The sequence below is a fragment of the Orycteropus afer genome, unplaced genomic scaffold, assembly GCF_000298275.1.
Source record: "Orycteropus afer afer isolate SDZICR_OR568_19922 unplaced genomic scaffold, OryAfe1.0 scaffold00359, whole genome shotgun sequence".
Classification (NCBI taxonomy): domain Eukaryota; kingdom Metazoa; phylum Chordata; class Mammalia; order Tubulidentata; family Orycteropodidae; genus Orycteropus; species Orycteropus afer.
Window position 1 is genome coordinate 396,596 of NW_006921946.1, and position 27,735 is coordinate 424,330.

Here is a 27,735-nt window from a genome sequence, read left to right on the forward strand (position 1 = left end):
ACATGGATGGCTTCTTTATATGAGTCCACGTGTTCAGAAGGAAGGTTGGGCAATCTACTTCTGTAGTGATACTGCCTCAGAAACCCAAGGAGGGGTTGCTATGAGTCGGGGCCGACTCGATGGCATGTAACAACAACAACATAATATCTTCTACCTGTATGATTGAATCTCCAGAAATAAATAAAGCTGCTTTCTGTGTGCTAATGAAAACAACATTAAGATAACATTAGTCTCCTAAATAAGACATGTATTTTAAAATACGATTATCATTCTCGCTTAATGGGAAATCTATTAGTGTATACATAACCCAGAAAATATTGTCTAACCACAGAAAAAAACACTAAAGCATATCAGAAGTAGAAAGAAATCAATATTGTATTTCCTTGTATATTTGGAATCACTCCATTCTCATGTGTCTGTAGCTGTCCGGGCTCTGACAGATTTCAGAATCATTTCATTTATATGCCATGGGTCTCTTCATGTACATACCACTGAGGTAAGCATTATAGGCTGCCCAAGTTTTAAAATACTGTGCAGGTGTTCTGGGTATTTTTGCCCTGAAGAAAATGATGTGGAAAGTTGGCAATTTGGATTATATTTAGCCAAGTATTTTTTAAGACAATACTGTTGAGTTTGCTAGAAATTAGATATAGAGGCAATACACACAGTTTGCAGTGTTATGCAGCTCTCCAAATAAATACAAATGAATGAGATTCCTGGAAGTCTTTTCACCATTGCCCACCTCTGCCACCCTAGTCCATGTCACAGTCATCCACCTGGTTTGCTATCATGAAGACTGAGCATAACTTTCCTCTCTGGTTCCACACTTGGCACCTACTCTGTTTTCTGCACAGCAGCCAGAGCAATCATATCAGGTCACTCCTCTACTTAAAAAATAATAATAATAATAATACTTGGGATTGTTCTCAGTAATGCCCACACTCCTTCCTACATCCTACGATCTAGATCTCCCCTTGGACGACTCTTCCCTTCCATCCCTCGACTTGCACTACACCAGCCTTCTCATCCTCGACAAGCAACCCGGGCATACTCCCTCCCTAGAGCCTTAGTGCCCACTGTCCATTCTGCATAGAAACCATCCCTCTACATCTGTGGCTAGCTCCCCTGTCATTTGGGTTCAGTTAAACACCAGCCGTTCAGATACACCTTTCCTAACCATGCACTATATTTTTCAATAGCATGTTTTCACTTTAAGGATCATTAAAGAAAAAAAAAAGTCACAACTCAGGATATGTTCACTTGAAAAAGGTTTGCAACCTATAGTACCACCACCCAAGAAAAACTGCTAACAAATTCTTTATTGACTACTACTTAGCATTACTCGGTATTGTCCTACAGACTGTATATTCTTTCATGGTGTAACTTAGGCACATGCTGGCCTCTGATAGGTTGCTGGCAAGGATACCATGTCCCGTGCATGGAATGCAGCCTTCACTTGGTACAAGTGGGTACCTTTGATCAGCATTCCTCAGTTCTGTCCCAGTAGCACACAGTCTAAGACTCTTACAACTGCTTTAGGTGGGTCCATTAAGGCAAGGGAAAACAGGAAACTGCATGTGATGTGCTGTTTTTAAACACAGATGGGGAAATTTTCATGACTGAAAAGAAAATCCACAAAGTACTAAAAAATTGGCCAACTAGAACAGACCATAGTCGTCATCCTGGTGAATGAAAAGAGTCGAGCTGAAGAGATGAAGGTTAGCTCTTATGTGATACACAGCATAGCACAGAGATTGTTGTTGGCTGCTGTTGGGTCAGTTTCAACGAATCGAATCCCCATGTGTTAGAGTAGAATTGCCCCATAGGGTTTTCTTTGCTGAAATCTTCATGGAAACAGATTGCCAGGTCTGTCTTTCGTGGAGCCACTGGGTGGTACAAACTGCCAGCCTTTTGGTGAGCAACTGTGTCCTTTACCATTATGACACCAGGGCTCCATGCATAGAGATTCCAACTCTGTGTACTCCATTCACATGTGTATAGACTGTCAGTGATGGCAGTAGATCCCTGTATCTCCAGCAAATAGTCATGTTCCTCCTGTGTTTGACCTCTGAGAAAGTAAAATCAACATTGTATAGGGATATAACCTATTTGTGTTTCCAAGACCCATATAGAGAAGGCAATTACGTACATCCCTTGATTAATCTCCATGGCATAATTATTTCATATGGGGAGTATAGTCCACTGTCTTCTGTATCTTATCAGTTCTTCTGTCAGGGCAGTCCCTAGGTGACACACACAGTTAAGAGCTTGAATATTGGCCAAAAGATCAACAGTTTGCACCCAACCAAATGTGCCTCAGAAGAAAGACCTGGCAGTCTGCTTCAAAAGGTGACAGCCTTGAAGAACCTGTACAACACAGTTCCACTCCGCGTCCATGGGCTCACCAGGAGTCCAAAGCCGCTGGCTTCTGTATCAGAATCTTTCAGGAAACATTTTATTAAGCCATATTTTCCAAATGCCTGATATTATCCATCTGACAGACATGTTTCTGCTTGGCTATTTCAGCACTGCTGTGTAATGGAAAATTTCACAAACACTTGCAAGAAATCTTTGTGCCCTTGGTTGTCCGCTACGTCGATCTCATGGAGTCCTCCATCGCCCAGTCAATTCACAGAGGTTTTGAGCAAGAGACATGGCAGCCGGTCAAGTAGGTATCTTGCCTGGTGTCCGTGGAATACCTACCTCTTCAGTCCTGACCTTATGACTTTACACATGGCCATCTTCAGTTATTGCTTATGGTGGCCTCCTCCCACACTGTTTGTTTCTTTACAGGAATATCGCCAACAGTCTTCCCAATGTAGCTCTTCCAAAAGTTCCAAGTCTGCCTCTTAATCTTCCACAGATTCCTAGCTTTTCTACTCCTACATGGATGGCTTCTTTATATGAGTCCACGTGTGTATCCCTCACTTATTTCCTGGTCGTGTGTTAGCTAGTGCATGGCCTGGGCTGTGTTCTGTGCAGATGTGTTTAGAATGCATGGCATTTATCATCGGATGAGTACTGTGTTTTGGTTTTATTTGTTTGAGCTTTTTAAGCTATTAAGCAAAGCTTAGCATATCGATGATAAATGATGTAGATTTTTTAGATAAATGTTTTGATGTAGTTCATATACAATCTATGGGGCAGGGGTCATTTTAGACTCTACCCTACACGATACACTGAGAGTTCTCCATATTTAGCTAGTCATCATGGTAAGCAATATATATAGGATTTTTAGACCCATCTGGTTTTGTTACTACCCACGTGACTTACCTTGTACACAAAGAAAACCATTCTGAGAACAGTTTTAATAATAAAATCTTTTCCTATTTTTTATCATAGTCTGAGCTTTAAACAAACATTATTTCCGCTTGCAGGGAAGGGATTGTTCTTTCTTTCACAACACCAGGAAGTTATTTTTTTGTCCCCTTTATATATCAACTGGTACAACTTGCTGTTTTAAAATAATCTTTATATAATTGAAAACCATATTTATTAACTCCACATAGTGAAGAGCCTGCCTATTGCAGATTCAGTAATTAACAGTCACTGAAGTGAAAAGAACCTGGCCTTTGGAGTTGATCAGACCTGAATTTAGATACTAGCTTACTAATTGTCTATCCTTTTAAGCCTCCTCTTTAGCTTCCGTCAACTCTAAGATGGTTATAACACCTAATTTAAAAATATTCTCATGAGGATTAAAAGAAATAGTTTAGGGAAAGTGCCTGGCACATCCTAAGCGCTCAGTAAATGATGATTCACACTGCTTTCTATTTTATTATTGTTACTATCATCAACCTTCATCATTATTTTTTATAGTTTATACTTTTCAAAATTACAAGCCTCACAGCACTGAAGGAATCATTCTAGTTTTCAACCAGGAAAAGTCAGACAGGCACCACACACTTTGCCCAAGATTTCATATGAAATCAGCTAGAATAAGAAGAAGAAAAATAGCTACTATGTGTTGAGAATTTACCATTTTCCAGGCACAGTGCCAAGTTCTTTATTTCATTGGATCCTTATAACAACCCTGTGAGGGAAGACTCCTTATCCCCATTTTACAGGAAACATAAGGCACAAAGAAGTTAAGAAATTTGCCCAGTGTCTCTCAGCAAATAAGTGACAGAAGCTGGATTTGAACCAGGTTTGCTTGACTCCAAAGTCCTCACTTCTATCATTAACTGATTCTGTTTCCAGGTGGACATAGGAGTTAAGAACATAACCAACACCCTTTCTTCCTATCCAACCATGAACGGCCAAATCTAGTCTTAGTCAAGTAAGCATACACTTAAGAAAAGAGAGAAGAAATGACAAGAAAGAGAATAATAACTTACAAAATAGTTGGACTATATTTCTCCAAGTTAAACATCATCATTCTGTTCATAATAATTACCAAGATGTCATGTGTCAATCTTTTTCTTACAGGCAAGGTACTTTGGCCAATAATAGTATAGAGAGTATTGTCTCTGCAATCAGAAATTAGCTAGGAAGTAAAACAAACTCTTCTGAATTTATGATAAGGAACCCTAGTGGTGCAGTGGTTAAGCATTCAGCTCCTAACCAAAAGGTCACCAGTTCAAACTCGCCAGCCTGCTCTGGGGAAGAAAAGACGTGGCAGTCTGCCCCTCGGAAGATTAAAGCCTAGGAAACCCTATGGGACAGTTCTGCTCTGTCACATGGGATTACCGTGAATCAGAATCAACTTGAGGGCATACAAGTTTATGATTTCTTTGTTCTTCTTCATACCGTTGTATCATTTAATTCATCTTCCTCGTGCCTCATCTGTTGACCACCCTTTATTTTGACCAAGGCCATTGTTAGGAGCATAATTATCCTGTGAGATTTTGTTTGTTGTCATTGCTGTTCCATTATTTGAGATATGAGTCTGAATCCTTTGGTACTAGAGGCCCCTTTTTAAGGTGACCTGTATCTTAGGCCAGGAATCATGACAAGCTGTGGCTTTGTAAATAAAGCGCTTATATTTTCACCATTGTGGGCACATAAAAAAAAAGCTAATTATCTTGTTAATGCCAAAGTTATCAGCATTCAGCTGATTGTCTTTACCTGCCAAAGTTATCAGCATTCAGTTCTTTGTCAAAATGCCCAGAATTACTCAAAATGTTACATTGTTGCAATTAGTTTTTTGAAAGACATTTTGTTATTAAACATTAAATAGCAAGAAACATGTCTATTTCACTAATACAGGAAATTAGGAATGCAACTACTGATTAAGTAGAAAGGAGTCATGTCAGAGAGTTGGAAAACACAGCCCTGCCTACTAACATAAATCGTGTTAAGAGGGGCCCCTCTACATCCCCTCCTGTGTATAGAAACTCCTTTCTGGGTATTGTAGCTCTCAAAGTAAATGCCAGTGTGGTAAGTTTCCTGCTGGCACTTTTAGTAACCATCCTAGAGTCGGTTATTCACATTTGAATTCTTTAATCTCCTAATAATACCTTTAGGAATAGCTCTGGTTAGAAATAACTTTCAAATGAAAATTCTCGATAAATTACAGGTTATATGCACCAGCTCCAGAGAAAAACTATTTACATTTGATCGTCTTATCTATTTAATTATAACAAACACTTATTATCTTAATTACATTCCCAATTAAGCACATTTATTGTTCAGGATCTTACCGTAGCATCACAGGCAGAGGAAACACATCCAAATTCGCTATAAATATTTAATTGTCACATATTATGGGAAAGTCCATTTTTAACAGGATTCTACCTTTACTATTTGGAATTTTGCTTTCATGATGGATTTCATTGTTATTGTTGAGTTGTATCATTAAAGAATATGTATATATTTCAAATAGTTAATCAACTTCTATTTCACTTCTATTTCTCCAAAGTCAAAAAAAAATTATGTGGATTTATTTTGGTGCCAATTTTAATCAACTCTTCTTAAAACATAGGTCCTCTACTCTGTAAAACTGTACACTGTGGATGGATATGGGGGTGTTGGCTTGGTCTTTTTTTTCTCTTATTTTTATCATACATGTGGTTAAAAAAAAGAGAGAACTAAAGGTATTATTTTTAAAACATTAATTTTTCATAACAACATCAGCATGATGATATCTGGGTTTTTTATTTAATGGCACTTTGGGGGTACTGAATACTAAGGACAGGAGACAGTGAGTGAGTAAAGAGCTATATGAGTGTTTTGTGCTTTGCTGTGATTGGTCCCTTGAGAGCTTAACTCTAAGGACATCTTGGCTAGACAAGGAGATCACAAGGAATTACTCAGAGAATGGGAGGAGGAAAGAGAAGTTGGTTGGCTGCAGAGCTGCAATGCTGAGGTGGGGTGGGGAACAGTAATTAGCTTTTATTTAGTCAGAACAAGAAGTGATTTTTTTAAAGCTAGCTAATTAAGACATATTCAGCTAAAACAATACATTCTGTTAAAATAATTCTTTATAAAAGCTTTCAGCCATGCTCTTGTGATAAATTTGAGTTTATTTGATTTCTTTAATCTTACTGTACAATAAAAGAAAGAGGGAGGGCTGCCCCGGCAGAGAAGGATGTTGTTTCTGGTGGTGCTCACACAATTGGGCTGAAAAAAGACCAAGTTCTCCAACACCAAGTGTTTAAACTTTTTGCTATTGGAATAATGGAATGGCTTTACTTTGCTCCAGTAAATTTTAGGCTAATACATTGTAAGCAGTGACTCTAGTAGCACAGTGGTTAAGCACTCCCCTACTAACTGAAAGGTCAGTGGTTCAAACCCACCAGTCATTCCCAAGGAGAAAGATGTGGAAGTCTGCTTCTGTTAAGATAACATCCTTGGAAACCCTATGAGGCAGTTCTAACCTGCCCTGGAGGGAGGGTCACTGTGAGCCAGAATCAACTTGACAGCAGTGGGTATTTTTTCTTATGTTAAACAACTGCTGGGAAGCAGCTTTTTTGTTGCTCTGGCTTTGGCTTTCTTTAGCAAGTTAAGTTCTGTTACATCTTAAAGTAGGCATATTTCACTTTCAAAACATCGGTTTCTCTATTAGATTATATACTTACAGCTAGCCCTTTGCCCAAATATTATATGTACCCCTGCACAAATTACCTTCATTCATGGTATGAAAATGTTGTCACCTAGAGCAATGTTGTCATGATAGTGACTGCATGGCAGGTCTTGGTTCCACAGTTAAATGTAAGGACCACAAATACATGTTTTTTTTCTGATAGAGCACCCGATTTCCATGTCTAGCCGTACTCTGTAATAAGCTGGAATTTGATTATGAGCTAGAAAAGGCAAATATCTATTCCAAACAGAAATAAAATCTGTTTCCCTACTCAGCCTTTGTGGTTACTTTTCTGTCCATTACCTGTTTCACCTTTACCTGTAGTTGAGAAATGTAAGGGCCCTGTGTTATATGCTGCATACCTGTAGACAGACAAAAGTCAACATAATGACAGGCACATTTGCATGTGGCTGGAAGAGGAAGGGTACTAGTTGGTGTCATAGGGATTATCTTGCATAAAACTTAACATCTTTCAGTTGCTAGAAGGAAATGTTTGTTTTATTGGTAAAGAATAATTAAGATATTTGTTCTTATGTACAAAATTTGATTTGTTTTCCTTAGCCAAGTATCCTTATCCATTTTATCCCAGTTTTTGAAACCTCACCACTGTATTTGCTTCTGCTTTGTTTTCCTCATGTTGCCCTATTATTTAAGAAGAAAAGGAAGAACTAGAGGGCTAAACAAATGAGCTATGAGATGGCTAGATATTTTATGTGCTGTTTTTTTAATTGATGACAACTGATCTGGAAGGGACCACACAATGTGTTGGCGACGAAGCACACAGTGTATTGGTGACACACACAGTTGACAGTAGACATTCATGATGCTCCTTTTTCCTTTTTCTTCTAGCAATGGCTCAGCAACATCAGAAGACCTTTTTTGGAAACTCGATGCCCTGCAAATGTTTGTCTTTGATCTGCACTGGCCAGAACAAGAATTTGCCCACCACTTAGAGCAAAGGCTAAAACTAATGGCTAGTGACATGATAGAGGCCTGTGTCAAAAGGTAAACATGAATTTTTAAGTTGGTGCTTAATATGCCAGCACCCAGAATATCACTTTTAACTAAGTGCCTGTTACATAATTGTCACAGGAAAGGCTTCACTATATACGAGTATTGTAAAATTTAAATGCATGTAACTCTCTGACCTAAATTTGGGGGACCCAAGTAGCTGATGAAATGTTTGGGATTGGCCCCCAGCCACTGCCCTCATCGGTAGCACCCATATCATAGCCATCATTGCTGTTATGTTTATGGTTTTCTCTCTGGGAATACTATGCTTTAAATTCCCAAGGTAATACCTCCTGAGACATATGGAAAAGATCTGTTAAGTACTTTATACATGATGTATTGTGTCTGTGTGCTGTGAAACGGCATGGCAAACTCAAAATGTAATCAGCACTATCAATTGTTCTGGGATCACTCACCGTTTCCTGCCATTTTCTACCCCTATCAAACGAGTTCCGAGTATCCACCTATATTCCTCAGAGCTTAGCTGGAAATAGGTTATGAGCCTTTGGAGTCTTCCGAATTGCTTTCAGTTTTTAATAGTGCATTCAAATTCATTACTACCTCCTCCTTGGCCAACCGTTGTTTTTTGCCATTGGCCGTGTTCATGATATGTATAACAGTGTGGGCAGTGTATTGGAATAACAGTCAAATAACGTTTAATGGCCCCATAAGACAAGGCTATGGATTAGATTTTTAATGTCAAAAAAAAGTTCTCTTTGTCACTTGACATCTCATGTTTCAAATCTGCAGCTATTCTTTGGCTGCTTTAGCAAAATAAACTCCAAAGTGTTTGTTGTGGCGTTTCTTTCAAAAATCTGGTTACAACATTGGGTATTTGAAAGAGAACCTAAGTGATGTAAAAGAACGACACACATTAATTGGAATTAATGTTGCACATTAATTGGACTATTTTACAGTTTTCAAGACTTCTAGTTTTTGTTTTGTTTTGTTTTTCATTTATGCTAAGTCCTCACATATTATTCTGCTTTAAGACAGAAAAGCATGTGATTTTTCTATTTGGAAATTAACTCAGGCAGTTAAGGGAAACTGGGGTTTTCCATTAAATCAGTTACACTGCATGTAGCAGTTGGCTGCATTTAAGTAGAGCTATGGTCTGGGGGACTGCATAAAGATGGGCTTAACATACAGTAACACAGTCGGATCTTTCAGATGCAACACCTTAGGAGAACTACCCATGCCCTTGCTCCCAAGCACTGCAACACTGCTCCCTCCTCATTTGTGTGATTTAAATTAGCATGCATAGGGCTGTTTTCAATTTTTACAAATCAGATGGGATGTATGTCATTCATGTTTCTCTGCATTCATGTTTCAATGACTAGAACAAGAACTGCATTTGAACTCAAGCTGCAAAAGGCAAGCAAAACAACTGACTTGCGCATTCCAGCCTCAGTGTGTACCATGTTTAATGTGCTAGTTGATGCCAAAAAACAAAGCACCAAACTCTGTGCTCTGGATGGAGGACAAGAGGTAAGCGAAGTGTCCCACATGGAAATACAGCCCTGATTGCCCTGGCAGAAGAGGGTGCCGTTTCTAGAGGCACTCGCAGAACTGGGATGAAAAAGACTACATTCTCCAACACCAACTGTTTGATCTTTTCATTATTAGAATAATGGAATGCCCTTACTTTGTTCCTGTTGGTTTCTTTTTTATGTGAAGACTACCTAAAATTTTACAGGTGGCCATTGCATTTCAGATAACCTTTTAACAGCTTAGGTGTTATGGATTTACATAAACCTTGCTTTGTACAAGCAAATTAGAAAGCTAGAAAACTACCTCCTTTGTTTAGACAAATGTGGAGTAACCTGAGTTTGCATCCATTAAGGCAAGTCACAAAAAAATAGCATATGAAATACATAATTTACACGAAGGTTTTCATTTTTTAAAGATCAAGTTGAATCATACTCAGAAACAAGGCCTGGATCTTCTCGATAAATATCCCATTGTTTTAATTTGTGTGTGTGTGTGTGTGTGTGTGTATCCACCCCCAGCCTAGAAACTCAATTTTCTTTTACTCCACGCTTTATTTTTGTTGAGAGTGGTGATTGGGTGAAAATGGATCTCTACCGGAGATTATCTGTTTAAATTGACAATTTGTTGCCTTTTTTTCCCATTGTAATTCTGTTTCCTCATTTATTCTTCCCTTATGTTTCCATCCATCATCATTTTATTTTCTTCTCCATGGCATGATCCAGTTTGGTAGTCAATGGGTAAGTCTCATCTTTTTTTTTTTTTTTGGTAAAAGCTCTTTGTCATTTGAGTTATTAGTTTTCTAAATATTCATTTTTCATTCTCATCTTCTAAAATTAAAATTATGTAATTAATTCCATGTTCAGGTTTTTGGTTTCTGTGTATGTGTATGTTGTTGTTATGTCCCGTCAAGTCAGACCTGACTCATAGTGACCTCTCCTTGGGTTTCCAAGGCAGTATCACTACGGAAGTAGATTGCCCAACCTTCTTCCGAGGAGTAGCTGGTGGGTTTGAACTGCCAGCCTTCTGATTAGCAGTCAGGTGCCTTAGGCACTACGCTACCAGAGCTCCCATGTATGTGTATAAGCTTACTGTAACATAATAATAGACCACAGACATATTAAACATATGTACGTAAGTATGCCTTATCTAATATCTTCCCTGGTAGGCTGCAGAAAATGTCTACCCTTACATTTTTTGCTAATAATTTATTGAGATGAAATTCACATAACATTAAATTAACCATTTTTCAGTGAACAAGTCAGTGGCAGTTGGTACACTCCCAATGTTATGCAACCACCACTTCTACTTAGTTCTAAAATGTTCCCATCAAGCCACAGTATTACCCCCTCCCCTTTACATTTCTAAAGATAATATTAGTTAAAACCAAATTAATGTGCTTTCCTTTAAATTGAGTTCTAAATAAGTTTAGAAGCAGAGTGATTATTAACATTTTCAAGATCGCTATAGTATATACTTTCATTACTCAAAAAAAAAAAAAACCCACTGCCATCGAGTGATCGGATTCTGACTCATAGTGACCTATAGGACAGAGTAGAACTGCCCTATAGGGTTGCCAAGGCTATAAATCTTTACAGAAGCAGGCTGCCACATCTTTCTCCTGCGGAGTGGCTAGTGGGTCTGAGTCACCAGCTTTTCAGTTTGCAGCCTGACGCTGAACCACTGCACCACCAGGGCTCCTTCCTTCATTATGCCAGAGGAATTTAGATGATATATAGCACATATGGCAGTGCCTCTAAATACTTGGGCCAGCAGGCTACACTGAAGGTCACTTCATACAGAACAACCCAATATGGGGTTCAGCGAGATACAAGCCCCCAGTGAGAGTCTTTCTGCCCACTCAGGGCCTGTCATGAGCCTTCTCTCTCCCCAGCATAAGGCAATCCTGAGGCACCTCCCAGAACCTCAGTGTAATGTGGTTAGAAACCCTTTGTGCACACAGGATTGACTAAATTATATATATATATATATAATCTTATATATTTGTATATATGTAAAATATACAATATTTTATATATATGTTATGTCTATATATAGAGAGAGAGAGAAAGACATAAAAACAGCATATATATATGTATGTGTGTGTGTGTGTGTGTGTATAAAATTTTTTTTTTAAGCCAAATATTTGTATGCTTTTCAGGTAGGTTAAACCTTATATGTCTTGCAGTTGACAGCAGGGAGTCAAACTCAGGGCAAGAGTTCACTGGGTTCACAACTCTCATCCAAGCAGAAGGGCTGAGATAATTGGAAGTGAACGAGAAGACCCACCAGTTGTGAATGTTTCCTATTTATTTGACCCACATAGACATTAGCTTTTGGGCCAAAATTTATGTTTCTGTGTATCTATGTGTGTATATACCTATTTTAGTCCTTGAGCAACTCGGGGAAAAATGCATGACTAATACCATGGCATACACCCTCACAAATATATTAAGTAATGATATGTAAGTGTTATAGAATGTTCAGTAATTATTGTTCTCTGATCACCTGAAACATGATTTATTACCTCTAGTTACCTGACTGAGGAAGCAGATGGTCTAGCGACAACTTGTGTTGCCTGTCTGTCTCCTCAGGTTTTTCAATACCCTGATGTAAGCCTCTGATTTCTGCTTGACAGTAGTGTCTACAGTCCCTTCATAAGCCCACCCATTTTTCATCTGCTTTATAGAATCATCTTGCCTCTTTCCATTAATATTGTTTATCCGTTTGTTCTGATTTTAGCATACACTTTGATACCTGCCTTTCAGTCGGCACTTAGTAAATATTTGTTGAATGATTGAATGATTCCTTGTCGCTGCTTTATACAATCATCCCTGTAAGAAACAGTTAGCTCTAGTACTTAAGAAGAAAAGTAGGTACGCACACAAATGACAAAACACTGTTGCATTTTCAAATGATTCTTTGCAGTAATAGGTGCATGGTTTTGAAGTGTAATCTGCTCCTGTTCATTATGGCTGCACCTGTACCTTCTCACTGGAGACAATTAGTTCCTCACAACTTTCACACAATTAATATAGTTCAAAATGTGCAGGTGTAAAACACATTAGCAACCCTGAAAAAAGTGGTAAACAACAATTTCAATGCAAAAGAAAGATTCTATACACTATTGTTTCTCTCTAGTAAATATATCCACGATTTCCCAGTCTCTTCCTCTCCATGTGGACATGAGCTAAATTTTGGAATTGCTGCAAATTAGAAACTTGTGTTATATGCACAGGTAAGCCAGTGGCCCCTAGTTTATAGAAAGCAACAAATAAATTTGTTAAAAGCAGTGGGTTATTAAACAATTTGGAACCATACTAAAAATATATACTACATAGTCCAATCTAGCAAAGATCTTTTTAAATCTAAATTAGGAAGAAATTACCTCTCAAAAATCCGCACTAAATTTGTTCCATTGTCATTGTTAGGTTAAAACCTTCTCAATTCCTAACCCACGACAGTACAGCCATTCTGGGTTCCTAAATTATTACTCTGTTTTCATCCATGGCACGTGATGGTGCCAATGTGCTCCTCCATGGCCCAGGGTAGTAGTGTTGAACAGGGTGGTTTATGACTGAGTGAATCGCTCCTGTGGCAGCTGTGTGCAGTGAGTCAGCAACCCCACGCCAGTCCTGCAGGGACAGATGCTGAGATCACAAAACCCCCGAAGTATTTAGAATTCTTGTTATCCATCATGGCAGAAAAGCAAAGGACCGCATGGGCCTTAAGCATTCATCCGTCTCCAAGCAAAACCACTTCATCCAACACTCCCATCCATTGAGGATGGAAGCACGTTCACCAGGCAGATCAGGGGGCCCCTACTTGTGGGGAATTTGTTCTCAATTAAAGGAAAATACCTCCATTTCTAGACTAACAATCTGTTACCTTCCTACTACATCTCAAGAGGAGGATCAAAATCTTTTCAGAAAACTGGATTGCACTGGCACTCTCTGAGTCTCCACTTTTTTTGTGTGTTTGCTTGAGAACAGTCAGGTGAGATGAGTATATTTCCCTCAGCACAGGAGACCAGGGTTTCAGGCGTGTGCCTGGTCTCAGAATTCCCTGATTTTCCAAGGTCAGGAAGCAGGATTCCCCAGTGGTGCCTCAGTTACCTGCTGAAGCAGCAAAGCTCTCAGGCATCATCTGCTTTGAGGGCAGATATGGGAAGAAATACCCTAAGAATGAGCTGCGGTCTCCCCAAACCCTGGTATACAAGAGTCTTGATCCAGCCTGAAGCTATTCTGATAAGAGTGGTTTAGGTTTTCTTGGTGAGAGCAAAAATAATAAACATTGTATAATTGTATCAAAAATGCATTCTGTCCATCTACACGAAAAAAAATCTGTCCGTTTTGGTTTAAGTAATACAAACATCTATGCAGATAAATTCCTTTCTTGCCTGTGTGTGATTGTATGTGTGTGTGTGTGTGTGTGTGTGTGTTAGTGTCTGTCTTTGAAAGCTGCCTGAAGCCCAATTACTAACTTTCCCTAGCTAACTTTCTGTTATCAACATGCAGCCTATGTGGATTGCTCTCTTTGTAGTGTACCCATAAAGTATGAACCCTCAGGCCACCTCCCCACTCTCACCCACAGTGTCCTCAGGCCACCTCTACCAACTGTGCAGCTAGAGCAAATTGTGGACATGCCGACAGTTTTAATGTCAACGTAAGCCAGATCTAATCAGATCAATGAAGTTACAGTGGCAAAATCCATTGTTATAAAAACCTATCAAACCTCATACTGTTCAGGTTTGTCCCTTGGATAATACATTAAAACACAGTTTTATTTGTTTCTTTCCTTTTATACTTTCTTTGTTTTTGCTTATACCTTCTCCCTGCCTCCCTCCCTGTTGCTAGCTAGCTCAGGTATCACAGAGGACAGCAGTCTAAGGATTGTGTAAAACAGGAGAACTTGATGGCTTCCAGGCTCCATGGCTTTTTCTGCCTTTCCATACAAACCTGATAAATGACCTCTTTAGAGGCTCATCGCTTGATTGGAAGAATCAATTCAACCTAAAAGTATAACATGTAAAATCCCTATTATTTCCTCTCCAGCAACCTTCTGATGACATGGAATACATCTGTCTTAAAAAATAAAATGTGTGACAAACTATTGAGGGTAGGGTACAGTCAAGAATATGGAGGTCTGGGTGTCCAGTTCCCATGTGCACTGGGGCACCTCCACAGTAAGAAGGAGGTGAGAAGCTTGAAGCCCATTTCCAGCATCCCTTCCCTAATCTGCCCCCAAAGAGGAGCCCCAGGCTGGTATTGAATTTCATTTGGCTGCACAGATGCCGAGTCTGGAGAGAGAAGGCTATGAAAAGAGCTCCCAGGCTTGAGGGCCACCGCAGATTCATTTGCATAAGCTCCTGCACCACCCAGTCAGCAGCCCAGCTTCCAGCCAGGAGTTCAGAGCCTTTCATTTTTTCACACGTGTCTGTGGGGGGCTTACCCAGCAGACCAAGCCATGCACCAAATCCTTCTGTTGGCGGTGGACTCATGTTCATGTGAGGGCCTGCCTTGGCTCTGAAGGTGGTTAGTCGTTTAGAGTGGATCAGAACCTAAACTACTAGCCAACCACTTCAGGTTCTTTTTCTTCTGTGTGTTTTATTTTCCCCTTTGCCTTTTTTTCAAGCTTCTGCAAAAGGGTCAGCATAGTGGCACAAGAAATCCAATTGCATTTGTCCCTGGGGTAGCACAAGCTGGGGAATTAACAAGCCTTCAAGTAAAACAGACCAGCTTGGTGGGGAAGCAAGTTGTGCCTAGCAAGCTCCACATTCATACACGTGTGGGTAATTTCAGACCACTTGCAGTTGCCCACACACGCTCAGAGGAAGAGGGGGGAAATTCACGTGCTCTAAAGTTATGCTTCCTTTCCTTGTGTTCGCCAATAGATGATGACCACTTCTGACCTTCAGAGCCCAAGGGAAAAAAAATCATCCCTGCGTATGCCACAGCAGACCTAAGATGATGTTTTGTTTTGTGTGGCAACTTTGAGACATGTTTTCAGAAGGAAAAAAAAAAAAATAGCTTTCAGAAACTTACATCTTAGGAAGCCATTCAACCAGCAGCTGTTAAGTTGGTCTAATGTTTATACTGACCTGAGCACTTTTACTCTATGCATTATGTTAGCTGTTCCAAAAAGCCTTGAACCATCAAGATAGGGTTAGTCTTTACAAGTCACATTTTCTGTGAAGTGGCTATTGGGGACAATCTGCTGTCAGATAAATGCTTCTAAAGGAAAAATTACTGTTTAAATGGGGGTGCCTTCACATGCCACAGAAGCCCAAGCTCCTGCTAATTTAAGAATGGGACTCTCTAGTATTCTCTAAAGAAACCAAAAAAAGAGTCTTTCAGGTTTATTTTAAATACATCTTTTTTATTTATTTATTTAAAGGCGTCTTTTTCATGAGGAAGCAGGAATAAAACTATGGAGTGAGTGCCGTTTCATTATACCTTTTATGGCCTATTAATTTGTTACCATCTATTCACCTTTGTTGATGAAATTTTAATTTTGCCCTTGCTTGAGCATATTGTAAGAATTGTATAAACTGCTGCTCCCTGTGCTGACAAAAAGGTCCTTTTAGAATGAACAATTGGGAGCTCATTTTATTTCTAAAGCACATTTTAAGTAACTTATGAATGAGAGTTGTCAGACATGAAATGCTGTATTAATTAAATCTTTTTCTAGTCTTTTTGCTTCTCCAGCTAAACCAACCCTTTAGAAAAATACATGGCCACCTTAATTATAGAGGAGAAGACAAAAAGTATCCTTCACATTCCTCCGCCTGAATAAGAATAAGAACTCAATTCATTTGAAAAATAACCCATTAGCTGCTTAACTCAGCAGTGCTCATGGGAAAATTTTCAAACCTCAATGTAAGAAGTGTTGATTGGGTGGATCGTTTTCAAGGTTTTGTTCTTCTCATGTTGAAAATGATCATTTTACATAAATCTGATATATATAACTAGCAGCTTTAACACATTTATGGCTTGTGACAAAAGTTTTGTGTCTGTATCAACTGATGCGTCTCTGTCTTTTGATATCTAGCAACATTACCATTCAAAGATAGACGATTTGATTGACAACACAGTGAAAGAAATCATTTCCCTGCTAGTTTCAAAGGTAACGTATTATTTGTTCGCCATTTTTAATCACATTTTAAAATAGATTTCCATTGAGAATTTTCAGAAATACCTTATAAGTATCTAACAGAGAAATTGTAGTTCAAAAACAAAGTCAAGAAAATTTAAGGAAAGACAAGAGCAAAAAAGGATGTGAGCATTCTTGATTGACAACTTCTGATTTATTGTTTATATTGAATTATGGCATTTCTTGCAATTATTGCCTTTTTAAGAATAACTGGAGTTTCGATGATGATCATTAATTCGCATTCATGTCATTTTACACATTCATGTTTTGAGTCCAAGACGGGTGTGAGTGGCTGTCAGTCCTGGTTGTGTTGACAGCTCTGGAGCTCTAGCACTGGTCTCATGGGCAGACAAAGAAAGCTGAAAGGGGGGAGTCTGAGGCTTCCCACTCCCAGGAGTACCCCAAGATTTCCTACGATGCTTGAAGTGTCTTGGACAAAAGCTCTGGCCTGTAATTCTTTAAATAAAGATGAATCTTAATGGATGTGCCCCGTGGAAGATGTTAGCAGGTAATTCCACTAAGGTGTGACACTGCCCTGGGTGGTATTTGAGATCAGGGGACAATAAGGAAAAGGAGGCAAAGTCAATGAGCACCAGGAACTTATAGGGGGTGGGGGAGAAAGTGGGTGGGGGAGAGCTTATGGATGTCCTCCAAGTGCCACTTTTATGTGTGCAGATACAGTGCCTACTCTCATATGTGACTTGTTTCAAGAACCCCAAATCAGCCTCAATAAAATTATTGGAAAAATGCACAAATCAAAGGAAAAGCCACCCTGATTTGATAAAACAGACAAAAAATATAAATGGATTATTTACAAAGGGAAAAAACACATGGTCAGTAAGCACGAAAATGAATAAACCTCATTAGTAATTTAAGGATGTGAAGTAAAATTACAATAATATACCATTTTGCCCAGTAAGTAAGTATGGGTATGTTTAAGCTAACACCAGTTTAAAAAGGTGAGGTTGGACATACCGTGTTTTGTTTACATGATGGTAGAAATTGTTATACAAGAAGATAATTTAGAAATACATCAACTACCTAAATATTCTTTCATCTAGTCATTCTTTCTTCAGCTTTTCCTACTATGCAGAGAGAAATACAAAATAGCTAGCTAGCTAGAGATAAAGGTGTTTGTCACTTTATTTGTAGTAATGAAAAAATGTAAGCAAGTTTATTCTCTAACAGGAGGGAAATGGTAAACTAAATTATAGATTTACTTAAACTGGTAAACTAAATTATAAAGCTATACTTTAAAACTATGCTTTCAAAGACTATTAGTGATATAAGAAAGGTTTCGTATGTGATATTAAGAAAAAGAAGTTGACGTAGAAAAAAGATTATTCAGATAGAAAAATACCCCATTGCTGAAGAGTCAAATTTTGATGCGTAGCAATGATAGAATGGCCCTTTGCGGCTTTCAAAATCATGTCTTTATGGAACCCAACTGCCACGTCTTTGTCCTGTGGAGTGGCTGGTGGATTCAAACTGCGGCCCTTTCGTTTAGCAGCTGAGCACACAAAAATACTCACAGGGCTTCTCTCGGTGGTGGCATTCCAGGTGATTTTTGGCTTTTTCTTTGATCTTTTGTGTGCTTTCTAAATTCACACACTCACAAACACACAGAAGGGGAAAGATAGCAGGAAAGACATCCAGAAGGTAGAGAAGAGGTAAACCACTGGGGAATTGAGTTCCTTGAGGAAGAACAGTGTGATGTCAGCCCTCCAAGGAGCTCAGGCCAACAGCTGGCCACCGGACAGAGTCCATCCACTGAAATGAATTAAAGCCCAGCGCTCACCTTCCTGCTGTATGAGGCCCCCATCCCCACAGTCCTCCTCTGTAAATTGCCTTTTGTGAGAAGTTGACTTAATGGGAGCCATTGTATTTCGTGCTAGCATGCATTTGCTAAAGGGTTAATTGGACAGCAAGGGGAAACAGTTGACTTGTTTTTTGAGGGAGGAGGGGAGTGTAGAGGAGACAGGCAGGGCTGCTCACGATCTCTGCACTCATTGCTAGCAAAGCAAGAAACTTAATTTACATATATGTGTGTGTGTGTATATATGTATATAGAGATCAAATGTATTTGATTAATCAGAAAAAAAAGGAATAGTGCCTGACGTAAGTAGGGAAAAGATGGTGTGGAGATAAGTGCTAGCCAGTAGATCTTCCTGGATGGTAGAAATGATTATTTTGCTCTGTCCAGTACTGTCAGCCGCTTGTGGCCATGGAGCACACACAGTGTGGCTAGTGCAACTGAAGAACTGAAATTTCAGTGTTCTTTCATTTTAGTTCATTTCATTTTAAAAAGCCACATGTAACTAGTGGCTATTGTATTTGAAGCACAGGCCTAGATTTAAATTTTTCTCTTCCGATCATTTCTTCTGCTGTCAAATAGGGTTATTAATAATCTTTAATTCTTTGGTAGAAAAGTATAAAATAATTTGATAATCTGAACCAACCATTATAAGCTTCCATAGGAGATGACAATGAATAGCAATTTTGATTTTCATTGAGGAAAAAAATCCTGTAATACAGTGACTCTTAAATGTTAGTTGTTGTTGTTATGTGCCGTCGAGTCAAACCCGACTCATAGCGACCCCTCCTTGGGTTTCCGAGGCAGTATCACTACAGAAGTAGGATTGCCCAACCTTCCTTCCGAGGAGTGGCTGGTGGGTTTGAACCTCCAGCCATCTGGTTAGCAGGCAAGTGTCTTAGCCACTATGCTACCAGAATGTTAGTAGTATACCTAAAAATTACCTGGGAGCTTGTCAAAGTGCAGATTCTCGGGACCCACAGTCCAGACATGCTGATGGTAGAAGATTAGGGAAAAGAGGGGCAAGAAGGTGCATGTTTAACCAACCACCAGGTGATTTAGATGTAGGGGGCCATGATCCACTCTTTGAGAAATCCTCTGCTGATGAATCTCCATCTAGACTGACACGGAACTTCCTTTAAACTTCAGGATATTTACAAACAAAGCAATCCTATAAGATAGTGTGTTTCTATTTGATTTATCAAAGAAGAAATGATAAAGAGGGATATATTTATGAAGTAGCTAGTGTAAATCAGCTGCTGTGCCTATGTTATTTCATTTAAATCTCATCATACCTGTGAAATGGGTGGTCTTACCCTTATTTTATGGATAGGAATATAACCCTCAAAGTAAATCAGTAAACTGACCAGGGTCATAATAAATAAGAAAGTCAAGAATCAAGCTGCTACAAGTATATTTGTATATTCTGTAAGAATTCCCAGGTATATAGTAGAGCTGACAAGGGACAAGGTTGTAGTCACTTCTCAGCCACAGCCAGCTATGCAGAGGGAACAAGTACTTGGACCTATGGGCTTGGGACCATGGTTACAGAGGACATCAAGCTCAACTAGCATAACAAGTTACACAAAAACATTATTCCACATCCTACTGTGGTGAATAGCAACTGGGATTTTGAAAGATTGCAAGCGGCCATCTAGATGCAACAATGGGTCTCTCCTCGTCCAGAGCAAAGAAGAAAGAAAACCAAAGATGCATGGAAACAATTAGTCCAAGGAACTGGTACACCATGCGATCCTCAGCCTATACGACTGTGAGACCAGAAGAACTAGATGGTGCCTGGCTACCACTGTCAACTACTCAGAGAGGGATCTATGTAGGAGATCCTGGATAGAGTGGGAGAACAATGTAGAACAAAACTCAAAATCATTTTTTTAAAAAAAGGGACCAGGTTTGCTGGTCTGATAGGGTCTGATGGAACCACTGAGACTATGCCCTTAGCTTGCCCTTCAGGTCTGGAATTGAATCCACTCCTGTGGCTTCCAGCCAAACAAAAGACAGGCATATGAGCTGAACACTTACATTAGGTGGATACACTCTTTGGAGAGATCGATCACGGGAGAATAGAAGGGCTGCGTATGCACAGGGAGACAGCTCAGGGGTCAGGAGTGCATGGGAGGGAAGGACACAGGGAAGAGGTAACTATGGGGAGGAAGTGAGAGGGGAGCTGTTGCATTGTGGGATATTGCCATCAATGTCATGAAACAGTGTATGTGAGCTGCTATATGGAAAGTGAATTTGCTCTGTAAACTTTCACCAAAATCACAATTAAAAAAAAAAAAGAAGAGTCAAGCTGCTACGATTCAGACTCCAAATCCAATGCACTCATAAATTCCAGATCTTTAGGAAATCGGTAATAAGCAATAAGGTTGTAAAAATTAAAATCTGCTACTTATATGTTAACTGTCTTTACCCCATCAAAGTCTAAGAGTAATGCCCTGTTATGTTGTTGTTATTTTGCCGTCGAGTCGGCCCCGACTCATAGCGACCCCTCCTTGGGTTTCCGAGGCAGTATCACTACGGAAGTAGGATTGCCCAACCTTCCTTCCGAGGAGTGGCTGGTGGGTTTGAACCGCCAGCCTTCTGGTTAGCAGTCAAGTGCCTTAGCCACTATGCTACCAGAGCTCCCATAGTAATTAATTAACTCAGTATAAAGTGTTAGCTCATAATAATTAACTCAATGTAAGATAGATGAATAAATAAGACATGTCTTGTATTATATCCCAAATGTTTCTTCCCACGTTTTAATTGTCCTGCACATATTGACAAACACATTTGTTGCGTTTGGATAAACAGGAAGCCACACATCCTTCTTTTTACCTCCTTTGCCAGCCCTCCTTCAATAAAATCCTCTCCTTATCCCATATTTATTCATAAATAATAGGAGAATGAGCCAAGACTCAGTCTCATGTAGCATTCAACTCTCCATGTCCCTCCTGCACACTTACTCTCTGTAACTGGAAAAGGTCTTGGCCTTCCTTCTCTGGGTCCTCTCTCCACCTAGCAGCTTAAACTTAGTGTTCCTTGGGCTTCCATATTTAGTCTTGTTTTGATCTCATTCTACAAACGTTTATGATTTTCACATTTCTGGCTTTAGCTATAAGCTGTTCATTCCTAAATTTGTCCCTGAGAGGCAGTGTGCCCAAAAGCCAGCTTTAGACCACGCTGCCTGTGTTTGAATCCTGACTCCACCGCTTACTAACTGTTTGACAGTGGGCAAGATATTGAACCTCTCTATGCCTCAGTTTTGTCACTTATAATGTAGTGTTTGTTGTTGTTGCTATTAGGCATCAATGAGTCAACTTTGACTCAAAGCAACCCCAGGTGATGGAGTAAGACTGCCCCATAGGGTATTATATGCTATAGTCTTTATGGGAGCATGTTGTCAGATCTTTCTCCCTCAGAGCTGCTGGATAGATTTGATCCACCACCCTTTCAATTGGCAGCCAAGTGCTTAACCGTTGTGTCACCAGGGCTTTTTACAGACATTGACCTCATGGAGATGTGCAGGACACCACCAGAAATACGGGTTTGTGGATAATAGCAACAGCTGTAAGAACAACATCATCAACTAATGCTTGAATAATTCTTATAGTGTGCTGGCCACTGCTCTAAACACTTGACCAATGTTAACTTACTGTTTAGGTTACCTCTCTGCCACTCTAACAGAGAATACCACAGATGGGATGGTTTGAACAAACAGGAGTTTATTCTCTTACAATTTTAGAGGCCAGAAGTTCAAGTTAAAAGTGCCACGCTCTAGGGTCTGAGTGAAAGCCCCTCGGCCTTGGGCTTCAGCCCTGCCTCTTGCTCCCAGCCCACTGAAGCTACAGGTATCTCTTCACTCAGGCAGCTGCTGGCTGCTGAGGCTGACAAACCCAAGGTCGACAAGTGAGAGGGCATAGTCCTGATTACCAAACCACACAGCAGGTCGTTGATTTAAGTCCATTAAAGTCCCAAGATAGGCAGGGCAACATGGCAGGTTGCTGAATGAAGACTCAGTTACTTATAGGGTCCAAGCATGCCAAAAAGCTAGAGACCTTCTTCAAAGCTGCTGCTTATATACTGGAAGCAGCCCACATCCCTAAAGCAGCTACTCAGATGCTCCAGTAGATTCCACCATGGAATTAATTACCAATCTTCACCAACACATCCAGCTGCACAGCCGTTCAACCAGGCCCAGCCAAGTTGACAACAACCTTAACTACTACTTGCTTAATTTTCAGTAATACTTATTAGTATTTTTACCTATACCTGTGTTGTTACCACGTTTGTTGTTGTTTTTATGTGCCATTGAGTCATCGCCGACTCATAGCGACCTTATGTACAACAAAACAAAACACTGCCCAGTCCTGTGCGAGCCTCACTTCCCTACTATACCTGAGCCTATAGTTGCAGCCACCGTGTCTGTCTGTCTCATTGAGGACCTTCCCCTCTTTTGTTGACCCTCCACTTTTCCAAGCAAGACATCCTTCTCCAGAGGATGGTCCCTTCGACAACATGACCAAAGTAGGTGAGACGAAGTCTGGCCATTCTTACTTCCAAAGAGCATTCCAGCTGCACTTCTTCCAGGACAGATTTGTTAGTCCTTTTAGCAGTCCACAGTACTTTCAGCATTCTTCACCAACACCACAACTCAAAAGCGTCAACTCTTCTTTGATCTTCTTTATTCATTGTCCAGCTCTTACATGAGTATGAGGTGATTGAACATACCATAGCTTGGGTTAGGTGCATCCTAGTCTTCAAGGAGCTATCTTTGCTCTTCAGCACTTGAAAGAGGTCTTTTGCAGCATATTTGCCCAATGCAGTATGTCTTTTGGTGTCTTGACTGCTGCTTCCATTGGTGTTGATTATGGAAGCAAGTGATAGGAAGTCTTTGAGAACTTCAGTCTTTTCTCCATCTGTCGTGATGCTGTTTTTTGGTCTAGTTGTGAGGATTTTTGTTTTCTTTATATTGAGGTGTAATCCATACTGTAGACTGTAGTCTGTAATTTTCATCAGTAAGTGCTCTAAGTTATCCTCACTTTCAGCAAGCAAAGTTGTGTCATCTGCATATTGCAGGTTGTTAATAAGCCTTCCTCCAAGCCTTATGGCACGTTCTTCTTCGTATAGTCCAGCTTCTTGGAGTATTTGCTCAGCATACAAGTTGAATAAGTACGGTGAAAGGCTACACCCCTTCCTGATTTTAAACCATGCAGTATCCCCTTGTTGTGTTCGAATGACAGCCTCCTGGTCTATGTACAGGTTCCTCATGAGTACAATCAAGTGTTCTGGAATTCCCATTCTTCTCAAAGTTACCCATAATTTGTTATGATCCACACAATTGAATGCCTTTGCATAGTCAATAAAACACAGGTAAACACCTTTCTGATATTACTTGCTTTGAGCCAAGATCCATCTGACAGCAGCTATGATATCTCTTGCTCAACGTCCCCTTCTGAATCCGGCTTGCATTTCTGGAAGTTCTCTGTGAATATACTGCTGCAACCATTTTTTAATTATCTTCAATAACATTTTACTTGTGTGTGATATCAATGATATTGTTAGATAATTTCCACATTTCGTGGGATTACCTCTCTTTGAAATGGGTACAGATATGAGTCTCTTCCAGTCAGTTGCCCAGGTAGCTGTCTTCCAAATCTCTTGGCATAGCTGAGTGAGTGCCTCTAGTGCAGCATCCATTTGTTGAAACATCTCAATGGGTATTCCATCAATTCCCAGAGCCTTATTTTTCACCAATTCCTGCAGTGCAGCTTCAACCTCTTCCCTCAGTACCGTTGGTTCTTGATTAGATGCCACCTTCTGAAATGGATGATCATCTACCAGTTCTTTTTGTTGTGGTGACTCTGTGAATTCCATCCGTCTTCTTTTGATGTTTCCTGCATCATTCAACATATTGCCCATGGAATCTTTCAGTATTGCAATTTGAAGCTTAAATTTTTTCCTCAGTTCTTTCAGCTTGAGAAATGCTGAGCATGTTCTTCTCTTTTGGTTTTCTAACTCCAACTCTTGGCACATTCATTATAATAATTGACTTTGTCTTCTCAAGCTACTGTTTGAAATCTTCTGTTCAGCTCTTTTATCCTGTCGATTCTCCCATTTGCTTTAGCTACTCTCCATTCTAGGGCAAGGTTCAGAGTCTCCTCTAACATCCATTTTGGTCTTTTTTTCCTTTCCTGTCTTTTTAATGACCTTTTGCTTTCCTCATGGATGATGTTCTTGATGTCATCCAATACTTCTTCTGGTTTTGGGTCATTGGTGTTCAATGCATGAAATCTGTTCTTTGGACGATCTGTAAATTCAGGAGGGATAAAATTGAGGTCATATTTTGGCTCTCATGGAGCTCTTTTACTTGTTTCAATTTCAATTTGAACTTGCATATGAGCTGTTGATGGTCTGTTCCACAATCAGCTCATGGCCTTATTTTGGCTGAAGATATTGAGCTTCTCCATTGCTTCTTGCCACAGATTTAGTCAATCTGATTCCTCTGTACTCCGTTTGGTGAAGTCCACATGTATAGCCTCTGTGTTGTTGAAGAAAGGTATTTGCACTGAATAAGTCGTTGGTCTTGCAAAATTCCATCTTGTGATCTCCAGTGTCATTTCTATCACCAAGACCATATTTTCCAACTACCGGTGATTCTTCTTTGTTTCCAACTTTTGAATTCCAATCACCGGTGATAATTGACACATCCCAATTGCATGTTTGGTCAATTTCAGACTACAAAAATTGGTAAAAATCTTCAATTTCCTCATCTTTGATTTTGGTGATTGGTGCATAAATTTGAATAATAGTAATATTAACTGGTCTTCCTCACAGGCATATGGATGTTATCCTGTCACTGACAGCATTGTACTTTAGTATAGATTTTGAAACATTATTTGTGATGATGAATGCCATGCCATTCCTCTTCAATTTGTCATTCCCAGCATAATAGATCATGTGGTTGTCTGATTCAAAATGTCCAAATCTGGTCCATTTCAGCTCACTAATGCCTAAGATATTGATCTTTATGCATTCCACTTCATTTTGACAACTTCCAATTTTCCTGGATTCATACTTTGTACATTCCATGTTCTGATTATTAATGGATATTTGTAGCTGTTTCTTCTTATCTTGAGCTGTGTCACATCAGCAAAAGGAGGTCCTGAAAGCTTTACTCCATCGACATCATCAAACTTGTCTCTATTCTGAGGAGGCAGCTCTTTCCTAGTCATATTTTGAGTGCCTTCTGACCCAAGGGGCTCAGCCTCTGGCACTATATCAGATAGTGTTTCAGGGCTGTTTTTCAGTAATATACCAAACAGTGTTTCACTGTAATTCATAAGGTCTTCACTGGCCAATTCTTTGAGAAGTGGATGGCCTCTTCCTTCTTCTAAGTCTGTCTTAGGCTGGAAGCTCCACTGAAACTTGTCCACCATGGCTAATCCTGTTGGTACTTGAAACACTGGTGGCACAGCCTCCAGCCTCACAGCAACACACAAGCCATCACAGGACAACACATTGACAGACGAGTTCGTCTCCCTTTGCTGTTCCAAACTGTTCCACTCCTGCTTCCCGGCCTTTCCTACCAGTTCCTGCCCTCCAAACCCATATTTACCGTGGCTTCCTGTGAATCTCCACAAGCTCAGTAGCTGTAAACACACCCATATCACTTCCACACTGAGTACTTCTTGTTTTGTATTGGCTGTGTCCATCAGCAGTACTGCTCACTTCCTTGTGAACCCTCACTATCCTAAGATTCTGGGCATCCTAGGATCCTCTCAGGCTCCTCACAGAAGAGGACACGTGAGAATCAGTCTTCTAACGACTTCCCCTGCCACTCCATTTTCATTGACATTGCTACCTTTTTCCAGAACCTCCCCATTTCATTTAAATTCTTGCCTCATTGGTCTCCACCATATAACCCTTCCTCCAGTCAGCTGGCAGAGTAGCCTTCCTGAAATACCATCTTGGTCATTTCTTGCCAATCCTTAATATGTTGTAGATGCTCCCTACTGCCTGTGCTGTCACTGCCTAATTATGCCTGCAGTACACCTCAAAGTTGGTTTGAATTCCATGAAAAGAGGTCACTGACAAATTTGGCAATGCTGCATTCCTGAAAAGGAGCCCTGGTGACACAGTGGTTAATAAGCAGTCAGACATAAATGACAGATCAGCAGTCTGAACCCACCAGAACCCACCAACCACTCTGTGGGAGAAAGATATGGCAGTCACTTCCATGAAGAGATTCTAGCCTTAGACACCCTATGGGGCCGTTCTGCCCTGTCTTGTAGGGTTGCTATGAGTTGAAATCAACTCAACGACAGTAGTTCAGCAGAGTTCCTTGAGGGCCATGGCGACAATGCAGTGTTTGAGAGTCCAAGGTCCCCACACTTACCACCCTCTCCAGACTCTTTATTCCAGAATTCCTAATGATAACTCGCCAGAAATTAATATTCCTTGGAACACAATTCATGAAGGGTTATCCCATGAGAAACACTTTTTAGCATCACCTACAAGTCTTTTCACAGTTGAGTTGCTCTTGCCTCTCCTCTTCAGTGTTCTTATCTTATGCTTTGACCCTCCCATAGTTCTAGTGGTTTCACAGTTATTTGCTCCTCTCTATCTTTCCCGCTAAGCAGAAGGCTGGCGGTTCAAACCCACCAGCCACTCCTCGCAAGGAAGATGAGGCAATCTACTTCCGTAGTGATACCGCCTCGGAAACCTAAGGAGGGGTCGCTATGAGTTGGATCCGACTCGATGACATACAACAACAACATCTTTCCACAAGCCTGCAGGTCCTGTTCTTCCTATCCTCTCATCAGTCACCTGAGAAACTCTTACTCCTTCCTTCTTTCCAAGCAGTCTCACCCTCCAAACAAACTTAGCTCAATCATTGCCTCTTTCTTCTGACATTTACCACGTGTTTGCATCTTTGTCTCTGAACCCGTTGGGGACAGAACTCTTGTCCTATTTGTCCATTGTGCTTTCCACAGTGTTTGTCATATAGCAAACACTCAGTGAATTTGCTGAATGAGTGGCATTAACAAAAGATGGAAAAGTTAAAGAAACTTGTTCTGGCCACAAATTGGGTTCTGTTCTATCCATAACTTGGAACATGGAATAAAGTACTGTGCCTTTATTATAGCCTTTCACTGGGTCCCTAATGAAAAATGATAATCACTGTACCAAGAAGCAATTGAAATTGAGGGCTGTCAGTAATTGTACAGTGATAGAATACAGCTGT

The 27,735-nt window shown here is 40.0% G+C and overlaps 1 protein-coding gene across 1 annotated transcript in view; it reads left to right on the plus strand.

Moving 5' to 3' along the window:
* Positions 1 to 27,735, plus strand: part of CADPS2 (calcium dependent secretion activator 2) — a 420,173-nt gene that overhangs the window by 344,040 nt on the left and 48,398 nt on the right. Inside the window, exons 20-24 of the mRNA XM_042782532.1 lie at positions 2,527 to 2,668; positions 2,794 to 2,913; positions 7,874 to 8,029; positions 9,376 to 9,523; positions 16,574 to 16,648. Of these exons, the coding sequence (XP_042638466.1) occupies positions 2,527 to 2,668; positions 2,794 to 2,913; positions 7,874 to 8,029; positions 9,376 to 9,523; positions 16,574 to 16,648 (641 nt within the window). The remainder of the gene's footprint in view (positions 1 to 2,526; positions 2,669 to 2,793; positions 2,914 to 7,873; positions 8,030 to 9,375; positions 9,524 to 16,573; positions 16,649 to 27,735) is intronic.